Source organism: Sinocyclocheilus grahami, unplaced genomic scaffold (assembly GCF_001515645.1).
Source record: "Sinocyclocheilus grahami isolate Dianchi unplaced genomic scaffold, SAMN03320097.WGS_v1.1 scaffold1201.1, whole genome shotgun sequence".
NCBI lineage: Eukaryota > Metazoa > Chordata > Actinopteri > Cypriniformes > Cyprinidae > Sinocyclocheilus > Sinocyclocheilus grahami.
Window position 1 is genome coordinate 18,005 of NW_015506380.1, and position 10,659 is coordinate 28,663.

Here is a 10,659-nt window from a genome sequence, read left to right on the forward strand (position 1 = left end):
GCCAAAAATCATTAGGATATTAAGTAAAGATCATGTTCCATGAAGATATTTTGTAAATTTTCTACCGTAAATACATCAGAACTTCATTTGGACAACTTTAAAGGTGATTTTCTCAATATTAGATTTGTTTTGCACCCTCAGATTCCAGATTTTCAAATAGTTGAATCTCAGTCAAATATTGTCCTATCCTAACCATACATCAATGGAAAGCTTATTTATTCAGCTGTGCAGCATGTGGTGTACAAGTCTCAATTTTGAAAAATTTACACTTAAGACTGGTTTTGTGGTCCAGGGTCACATATTAATTATGTTGAGGCATTTGGTCATTATGTTCGGCTTCTCTAGAAAACCAACACATGGAAGAACGAATGATCAGAAATTGAGCTAGTTGACTGTATGGAAAGCGGTGTTGAAGTCGGTGAAAAGTGAATGAAGATGGGTGCAGGAATACTTGTGAAATGATTTCTGGTTTGTCCAATGCAGTGCAGAAGCAGGTTTACCGCATTTTATCAGACCTGCTTGCAAACTACATCCGTAGCTAAACAATCACGTTTCCATGATCTCAATCTAACATTTTTGGACATAATTTCAGCATCAAAATGTCATAACTGGATCTTCCAGTGAAAACTAGACTTCTCTCAGGTGACGTCTGTAGGCCCTCTGCAGTCATTTAGTCCCATTGAACTCATCCCTGTAAGCACACCTTCAACTGCTTTTTATCTTTTAACTTTTTTTACAGGCTTTATTAACAGCCAAAAGTAGCTGTGCATCCTGAGTACAAATGTGCACAGACATTTCAATCAAACAATCACAAACTGTCAAGTAATTGTCAGCAAATGTGTTCAACTATACAGTATTCACCATATTTTTAGCATAATATCAGCTGCAACCATTTGTAACAAATCTGTGCCGCTTGTAGTTATTTTAGCGGTGCAAAAACTGTTATGCTGCTTGAAACTGCAAACTGGCTTATCATCATATCATATTAAAGCAGTAATTCACCCAAAAATGAAAATTTGCTGAAAACGAAGCACACAGTGCCGTCAGAACGAGTCCGAACAGCTGATAAACACATCACAAGCATCCACACCAGTCCAGCAATTAATATTTTGTGCATATCCTTAAAAATAATTGTAACTAAAAGGAATTATTGTAGTCATAAACAGCACATATTTTCACAATTTAATGCACTTTTGTTTTTCTTTTAGTTATTTACCTATTGCAGCTGATGAATCGGAAGTGTTGCACATGCAAAAAAAAGGTGGATGCACAATACCAAAACAGACAATAAAAATCTGAGTGCTTTAGGTGACTGTTAAGGTATAACAAACTGGCTTTTGTCCCGTCTGCTGTGGACGTCACAGGATAGTAGCTGGTGCCAGTCGGTGTCAGGACGTGTTAGACCTGCTTGTGCTAAAATGTGACCCTGGAGCACAAAAGCAGTGTTAAGTCGCTGGGGTATACTTGTAGCAATAGCCAAAAATACATCACATGGGTCAAAATTTTCTCTTTTACGCCAAAAATCATTAGGATATTAAGTAAAGATCATGTTCCATGAAGATATTTTGTAAATTTTCTACCGTAAATACATCAGAACTTCATTTGGACAACTTTAAAGGTGATTTTCTCAATATTAGATTTGTTTTGCACCCTCAGATTCCAGATTTTCAAATAGTTGAATCTCAGTCAAATATTGTCCTATCCTAACCATACATCAATGGAAAGCTTATTTATTCAGCTGTGCAGCATGTGGTGTACAAGTCTCAATTTTGAAAAATTTACACTTAAGACTGGTTTTGTGGTCCAGGGTCACATATTAATTATGTTGAGGCATTTGGTCATTATGTTCGGCTTCTCTAGAAAACCAACACATGGAAGAACGAATGATCAGAAATTGAGCTAGTTGACTGTATGGAAAGCGGTGTTGAAGTCGGGGAAAAGTGAATGAAGATGGGTGCAGGAATACTTGTGAAATGATTTCTGGTTTGTCCAATGCAGTGCAGAAGCAGGTTTACCGCATTTTATCAGACCTGCTTGCAAACTACATCCGTAGCTAAACAATCACGTTTCCATGATCTCAATCTAACATTTAAAACATTTAATTTAAAAATTGTCTAGATGAACTTTTAAAGCAGAAATGCTTCAAATTCTGTGAAAAGAGTCCATGCAACCATATAGATGGAGATTTTGGACCAATCCGAGTTGTCTGTGGTCAGGGCCAGAAATGGAAACCAAGCGAAGGACAAAACGTCATTATCGCTATTTAGAAGTGAAAGGTTAAGGAAGATCAGATGCAATTTATTTTAGTCGCATAGCACCACTTCTAGTCACACAGGATTTCTTACAGTGGGGAATTGTGTTGGTTAGAAGTAATACTTCATAGGAAAAAAAAAAATACAGCCACACAAAGATATGTAAGAATTCTTAACTTTATTACCATTTTGAATATAAATTCCTGCAGTCCACAATAGAAAATGCAGAGTGTATACATTGAAAAGACTGATCCCAAACCAGTTGTGTGCACGGGCACATAAAACCAAGACATCAGTATTGAAGGGGCATGTTAAAAACCACTGCGTCAAACAGCCATAGTACCATCATGATCTACTAAACCGGGGCTCAGGGCTAAGCAACTAGCAGGATGTAGTTTATTATAAAGAGAACACTCCAGAAGAAAGAGGAAAAAAAAATAAAAAAAATGCTGGGTTGTTTCAACCCAACTTTGGGTCAAATATGGACTAACCCAACCGTTGGGCTACATTTTTAACCCAAAAATTGGGTTAGTCCATATCTGACCCAAATTTGGGTTGAAACCACCCAGCATTTTTTAAGAGTGAAAGAGAAAAACAAAAAAAGCCCTTACCTTCAGGTGCCACACCAAATCATTTTGTCCATGATATATCAACTCAAAAAGTCAATTCAGTGCACCCAACGAGTATGTATAGAAAAATAAACTAAAAACACACAAACCTATATCTCTACCACAGTCTGTGAATATGTTTTGCATCTCTCCGACTCGAAAGCAGTCATGCCTGTGGTGTGTCCAGACGTTTATATATGAAAAACAGTTTCTGTTCATTGATGCACACTGCTGGAAGCGAAATTAGTTTAAAACAAAACAAAAACGCAACAAAAAAAAAACCCACACCGGAGACGGCTGTAAATGGATCAGAAACAAACACGCTTGCCAAAGGCTGCACTGAGACCAGTTGAACATCGTCAGGAAAGAGAAGAGTAATCCATCATAGGCTGTTGTAAAGTGAGGTATGAACGTGACGGTCAAGTCCAGAGTAGAACTGACCTGGTTGCAGTATTCCGGGTTTAATTAACCATGTTTGTAGCAGCATTAAGTTCTGAGAGGAGACCCAGTCACTGGACCGATCAGCGTTCCCTGACATGGAATTTAACACGTCAAAAAAAAGAAAGAAAAAACCCATGAAGAAAACGAAACAAAAACCTAAAACACATCAAGTGCAAGTCGTCTGAGTGGACTGTAATGGGACAGAAGAAGTGACACGGGCTGGGAAGTTCACAAAGAATTTGCGAGCAAATGGAATGATTAGCATTTTCTAGTTAAAAAAAAAAGATTAAATGTTTGCGTGTAATTCACGGGTTTGGGGCCGATACAATTAAAAGCACTGCTGGTGTCTAATCATTTGCGGTGCCTTTTTTGGGGCAAGGATCAGTTGGTGGTAAAACATTTAATCATTTCCGCAATTAAAACCAATCGTCCTCCATAACAACATTTCGAACGAGCAAACTGTTCCTTAGCACATCCAGCAAACAGAACTAGACTGAGAACAGACTTAAACGGACTACTTAGCTTTCGCATGCCAGTACATTTATTGTGGGAATCGGCGAAATCATGATGGTGGCAAGTCGGCGGAGGGCATTAAAAAAAAAGGGGGGGGGAAGTGGGGGGGGGGGAATAAAAAAAAAAAAAAAAAAAAAAAGTAAAAAAAAAAATGTTTCACAACAAAGCATTCAATGATGTTGATTACAAGTTAAAAGTCCTCTAGGTTATGCGCACAAAAATACGCTAATTTTATTTCTAGCTCGAATCACGGAGTAGCTAAAAGAGTTTAACTGGAGACAGTTACCACACACGCACACACAACCAAAGTAAAAACAACGAGTAGGTCAGTTCACCTTTGTCCAGTACACAACGACATGAATTTCACACAACCTACCATATTTTAGATTTAGACGTGTAAAAATAAACTTGAATTCTCAAGGCCTGAAACGGTTGCTTGCGAAAAAAGAGAAAACTTCAGTATTTTGCAAATCGCTTTGTGTCAAGCCGCCATCAGAGCATATCTTTGTCCAGTATAATGACAGACACTTTCGACCAATTAGCCACTGAGTGCGAGACATACACGTGTGCATGCATCCACGAATGGACATACAGTATTTTGAGTCTTTTTCCAGTGGTGTTACACAGAGAAGGCGCATGAAGTGTGCAAGCCTCCCTGACGCTAGAGGGCGCTAGAGCGTAAAGGTGAATTGGAGGGTGAGGGTGGCACTAGTGTAAGAGGAAGAGGGGGAATGGGGAGGGTCAGTCCAGCTCTGGTCAACAGGAAGAAATAACGTTGGATTGTGAGGTAGCACGAGTTGCTAGTTACTGTTCCTCTTCCTCCTCCTCTTCTTCCTCAGAGGACTTAGATGGCTGCTCCTCCTTCTCCTGAAGAGATAGACAGCAACAAATAGTCAGACAAGGAAGTGACATTTGCATTATTGCATGCAAAATAAAACCAAATACGACGGACCTTTAAATTGGGTTAGACGCCATGTTGAATTTAACAGACGTGCAGTTTTTACAATGGCACGCACTGTATAAAGGTTCTAGATAAGTCATTTTTACAACTTTCAAAGCTGTATTACAGACTTTTTGCTTGCTTAGTTTTTCAGAAAGAGATAGTCATTGAACAACCTGTATACTAAACACTACAACCTACTGAAAGCACTGAACTTCAGTCCCTCACAGCCTCAATTTCATTCTTGTCAATTATTAAATATGGCCCTATCCTGACTATAGGCATTATTTGTATTTGTGCAAACATTGTTTCATTTTCAAAATGGGGACAATGCAGTCTATTATCTCAAATCTGAAAGAATAAAAGGTTAAAATGATAAACATGCTCGGAGTCACCGACTTGCTCACTCATAACTTGCACCATTAGCGTACAACAATCCACTAGGTAACTATGGGTTCACAGTGACACTGATGCCAACAATGTGGAAATGCTTAAAGCAGACAGGCGAAAACACTCCTCTTAAAAGGAGTTCACCCAAAAATGAAAATTCTGTAAATTACTCACCCCCAAGACCTTCATTCATCTTCGGAACACAAATTAAGATATTCTTGATGAACTCCGAGATCTCTGACCCTTCATAGACAGCAAGGGAACTACAACCATCGTTAAAACGGTCCATGTGACATCAGGGGCTCAACCATAATTTTACGAAGCTACGAGAAAACTTTGTGCACAAAGAAAACAAAAATAACTCCTCTATTCAACAAACACGAAAAGCATTCTTGTAGCTTCGTAAAATTACAGTTGAACCCCTGATGTCACATGGACCGTTTTAATGATGCCCATGCTACGTTCCTGGACCTGGATCGTGGTAGTGCCCTTGCTGTCTATGGAGGGTCAGAGAGCTCTCTGAGTTCATCAAATATTAATTTGTGTTCCGAAGACAAACAAGAGTCTTACGGTTTTGGAACAACATGAAGGCGAGTAATTAATGACAGAAATGTTCATTCTTGGGTGAACTATCCCTTTGAGACATTAAACAATGGTCACAAAGTATATTCAACATTTTGCATGTAGCATCCACTCTACTAAATCAAATCAGAGCCACCTGTTTTCGAAGTCTGAATGACTAAGTGGAGGAAACGTCCTGGCATGGCCACGATAACTAGTAGTGTGACTCAGAGCCAGAGGTTTGTGTGACTCAACTCGGCAGATTCCTGCAGACATGTTTGAATGAGGAAAACTAAACTCCAGCGCCAGAACCGTGCCTCATGTGAGAGGAATGCAGCACAAAGACACGGGGCTGATGTGAGCTGTCGAGGAAACGGGGGAGCGGCACTGGGCTCTGCCCGATTACATGCCTGACTTAACAGCAAAATAAAAGGCTTCAAGATATTTGATCTGTTCTTATAAACAAGACCTACAAGAGAAACGAAGGGGGATAAAGAGCTGCAAAAAATCCCCAATGTGAGAAGCAGCCAAATATTTTTTGTTGTTGCCCGTGGCAACTTCCCACCACACAAACACCCGTTCAGCCTTGCGGTTTTCGCTATAAATGCACATGAAAAGCACAAAACGGAAGACAAATGAAAACTCACTGCTTTCTTGGGCCGTCCTCGGCGTTTCGTCCCTGCAGGTGCCGAAGCCGTTGCTGTTTTCTGAAAGAGAAAGAGAGAATAAACATTGTGCTACGCATGCAGTTGAGCACCAGAGAGCGCTGTTGGGCTCGTGCTGGCAGGCGGCCCAGGGGCAGCGAGTTCATTGGCTATTATATTGGAAACGGACATGAGCAGCATGCAGTGCACTTCAGTTTGCCGGCCACCTGGTCCGGAGCTGAGAGACAGCTGGTACAATCGGGCGAGAGAAACGGCAACACGTGCATGCACACACAAACAAAGGGAGAGGTGGTGTGCATATTGGGGGGGGGAAGGGTTGGCGGGTCAGCTGTCATAACAATAGATGGAGGGGATGGAAGGGCGGGGTTATCATCTCAGAGACTGCACTGCTGCCTGTGCACCTGCAACAGCGCCTGCTATGCCACAGGAAGACAGCAGGAAGTCAAAAGATTCAACCGGAATGGAGCAACTGGTTTTATCCGCACACTCTTCTAACAAAAACAGAAGACTGTTCAGCTCGCACATTTAAAAATAATAATAATAATAATAATAATAATGAGGAGCCAAGAATTTGACTGTAAACAAATTATAAAGCAAAAAAGCTAATTGGGCAGAATTACACTTAAAATTAAAGGTTCCAAACGTGGGGATTTGCAGTGATTCCATAGAACCACCGTTTTAGGTTCCAAAAAGAACCTTTCAGTAAACCGTTCTTAGAAGAATCTTTGGTTACACTATTTTAAGGTGTCCTTGTTACAGTGCAACACATTTAAGTACATGTACTTACCATATGGTTAGGATTACTTGCATGTAATTATTCATAATTAAGTGTTATTATACCAGTAAGTACGTGTAACAATGACACCTTAAAATAGTGTTATGCAACAGTTCTCAGAGGAATCTTTGGCTACACTATTTTAAGGTGTTCTTGTTGCAGTGTAATTCCACATACAAGTACTGAGTAATATTAATTAACTACATGTACTTACTATAGGGTTAGGATTTGGCTTAGGGTTACTTGCATGTAATTATGCATAATTTATTGTTATTATAATAGTACATGTAACTTATGCAACAAGGACACCTTAAAATAAGAGCGTCACCAAATCTTTTTCTTTATGTGACGACCTAAATAACCTTCTTCCTCTATAAAGAACTTTGTGCAATTCCGTGGAAATGTTCTTTATGGAACCACAGACACCAATAAGAACTTTTGATTGTTAGCGTGTAAACTCATCGGGCCGGAAGACAGATGCAGGTTTGTCGGTTTGTCTTTGATGGTAACATTGTACAGGAGGTAGTTGTGCACAAAACCACCGAGACATTTCTACTCACTTTGCCCCGATATGCCGTGGAGCTTGGCTTGTTCTTGCTGCCCTTTGGTCTTCCTCTAGGTCTCTTCGGTGTGGGAGATCCACTTGCCTCCTGCTGCTAGAATATTGAGAATGATATGTAATCAGAAACACCAAAATATGTGTACAGACTTGAGTCAACTGTGGGTTTCCACATACTACTGGTGGATAACGTATAAAGCATCTGCTGTTCATAGCTAACAACTGGTTGCTACTTTAAGACCAACAGGTGGCATGCAGTCATTGGTCGCCAAAAGAGAACCGAATACACTGCAGACCACCACAGGCCAACTATCAGTGTCATACCAGCTAAATGAGCCGCTCGGGGTCAGTGTAAAGAATATTTCCTGTCAGACATATGCAAATGGATAGAGTAAGCCAACCGCAAATAATGCACATCAAGTCTGCTTCAGTCTTCAAGGACAGGAAACCAAGTTCACGTCAATGTAGACGAACATCTACGTCATTTGATTTAGAGAGAAGAGTGTGTGAAAGATCAGCACACTTGTTGACATGTATAGCCCTTCAGGCATGACAATTTTACAACTACACGATACAAAACAGAGCCCTGATGAGACAAAAAAACAAAACAAAAAACAGATTTGGATGAAAAACTAACTTAAGCTGTTGCATCCTACCAATTTCTGAAACTAAACAAATGCACAAACTGAAAATCTGCTAGAGCTATTAACCTTGCTGCCTTTATAAGCATGGGAAACAGATGTGAGCCACTTGGATCAAAATCAGAATGAAATCCCTACAAATGATACATACGTGCTTGTTTGCTTTTTTCTGTAGCACACATTATTAGTGTGCTTGTTCTTTTGTGGTGTAGTAAGGAGCTATGGCTTTATATAAACACACACACACACACTAAAGCAGCGAAGACAGTGGTGCTTAATAAGTAATCCATCTTGTTGTATGATGGTGGCCATGGATTGCTACTCAAAGGCTCCGAGTACATGGGTGAGTAACAGGGCCTCAAGAGTGCATTGGGTTTAATGTTTCTATGACTGACAGCGGGACGAGCCAATCAGATGCTGGCATTTCCCAGCGGCCAATCAGCGCGCAGCTGAAACAGTGGGTTACTGCTGCTTTAAAGAGATCACGTTACAGGCCTCGGTCACTCTGCCGTACAGAGGACCACTGCACATGTTCAGCGTGTGCGACTGAGTCGAAGATGCACCAAAACAGAGATCTTAATATAGCCTATCGGTTAAGCGCTTTATGAGATTAAGTAACACTCCAAAAAATGGTTTGGGTGTCCTCAGCCCATGTGCAGGACCCCCCCCCCCCCAAAAAAATAAATAAAACGCACGCAAGCACCATTTTAGCCAGAAACACAAATAAAGGCAGTGTTTTGGCCTCATCACTATGAACGCTGAAGCCAGAGCGGGCCATGTGAAGCAGAGCGCTACCTGCGGGTGTTTGCGGGGTCTCCCGCGTCCTCTCTTCTCCGCCGCGTCCTTCTCTTTAGGAGCCGCCGTGTCCTTGCCGGAGTCACTCATTGCGCTTTACTGGAGAGCTGCATGCAAAGAGAGTCGCTCGATAAGCACAGTCGACCAACACACACGATATCTGGTGAAAGCACAGACACTTTAAATAAATCACCACGCGCTCGTTTGGTAAAACGGTAGAAATTAACGTAATGACCGAGCGCGCGGAGCCACCGGCTTCCCGTGTTTACCACGCGCGCGCTAGGCCCGAGCTCGCGCGGACTCAACCCCCACACAACGTCGGCTACAACAAGAACATATCCGAGTAGCGGCGGGCCCGTTTAAACTATATGATAATACCTTAAAATCGCAGATGTGAAATCCGCCGGAGGTTCTCGCTGCGCTGCGGCGGAGCTTTAAAAGAGAAAGCTGGCAGGCGAACGGCTTCTACGGATACCCCGCGGATCCAGTGCGAACCGGAACACGGACACAGCGCGCGATTCGCGCCCTTTTAAATCCCCCAGCGCGTGAAACGCGGTTCTGTTGTTTACACTGCGGAGAGCTTTAATCGATTAAAACAAATAAAAAAATAGAAATAGCAAACCAATGCTTCGTGTAAAACGTCTTTTGAACGACTGCAGCCCTTTGTTTTGAAACCCCCAAAAGTTGAATTTGAAAAGAATTGCGCTGTTCGCTGTATATAAAAACACCGCTTCTTCGAGAAGGGCGTGGACTGCGCTAACTCGCTGTGACTTTGCGTAAGTGAGCCGTTAATAAGTTACAACGCGCCACACGAGCCCGCCAATACGTTTAGTGTTCGTTAATCCCGTTCAAGTGTGCCCCAAAACACACTAATCACTCCCCTTTCTGTTCTCTTCTTTGTGTTCGGCGGAGAATGGACATTACTAGCGCTAGCTTTGAAACTAATGAGGGAGATTTAAAACGTACCCTTTTGAAAGGAGCGGTCAGGACGGCGTCCGGAGCGTAGAGCCGCGCGAGCTGCGAATGAATGAAACAGCACTCGCCTGCTTCGGGAGTTTCAGGGGCATTTCACGCCGGAAATAGACGAGGGGCGGAGACCGCGAGGAGGACGTGCGTTTGAATTGTAACTGGCCAATCAGCTGCGTCGGTGGCAGAGTCCAGCCAATCACGATCGCGTCGGTGCCAGACACAGCCAACCGTTTCTGTTTGTGATGTTGCTACAGGTTTTTGTTGTTAGTTACCGACCCCCCTCTTTAAAAAAAAAACAAGTTGGTCTTAAGTATTGTTACCCTTTTTATTTTAGCGCTATTTTACAATCACACGCAACATTTACAGCAGGCAGATTTAAACAAAAAAACATTGTCATTTTGAAGACTGGTAAACAATAAAGAAATGTTTCCAAGTTTCCCATGAGAGTGTGTTATTTAGTTTGTATGTATGCCTTAATACTACGTGTATTATATTTTGTCTTGCTATTTAGGCCTACTTGTTTTTTTACATGTTTACATGCATCTAAAAA

General features: G+C 41.6%; 1 protein-coding gene across 5 annotated transcripts; it reads right to left on the minus strand.

The window, feature by feature from the left end:
• Positions 1-3,927: 3,927 nt before the first annotated feature.
• Positions 3,928-10,219, minus strand: LOC107567961 (high mobility group protein HMG-I/HMG-Y-like). Of its 5 annotated transcripts, none has more exons than XM_016253781.1 (5): positions 10,107-10,219; positions 9,141-9,247; positions 7,706-7,798; positions 6,353-6,412; positions 3,928-4,681 (listed from the first exon to the last, which is right to left on the minus strand). In XM_016253781.1, exons 2-5 carry the CDS (start codon positions 9,228-9,230, stop codon positions 4,619-4,621), a joined length of 306 nt encoding a protein of 101 aa, XP_016109267.1. In that variant the 5' UTR covers positions 9,231-9,247; positions 10,107-10,219; the 3' UTR covers positions 3,928-4,618. The 5 variants fall into 5 exon arrangements, with proteins under 5 accessions (XP_016109267.1, XP_016109264.1, XP_016109268.1 ...); XM_016253778.1 differs by having other exon boundaries at positions 7,706-7,801; XM_016253782.1 differs by having other exon boundaries at positions 7,702-7,801.
• Between the last annotated feature and the right edge of the window lie 440 nt (positions 10,220-10,659).

Coding starts and splice junctions, on each gene's coding strand:
- LOC107567961 (XM_016253778.1), bottom strand. CDS start 9,230: ATGAGTGACTCCGGCAAGGACACGGCGGCTCCTAAAGAGAAGGACGCG. Junction 7,802..9,140: donor GACCCCGCAAACACCCGCAG/GTAGCGCTCTGC, acceptor TCAATATTCTAG/CAGCAGGAGGCAAGTGGATC. Junction 6,413..7,705: donor CCACGGCATATCGGGGCAAA/GTGAGTAGAAAT, acceptor TTTCTCTTTCAG/AAAACAGCAACGGCTTCGGC.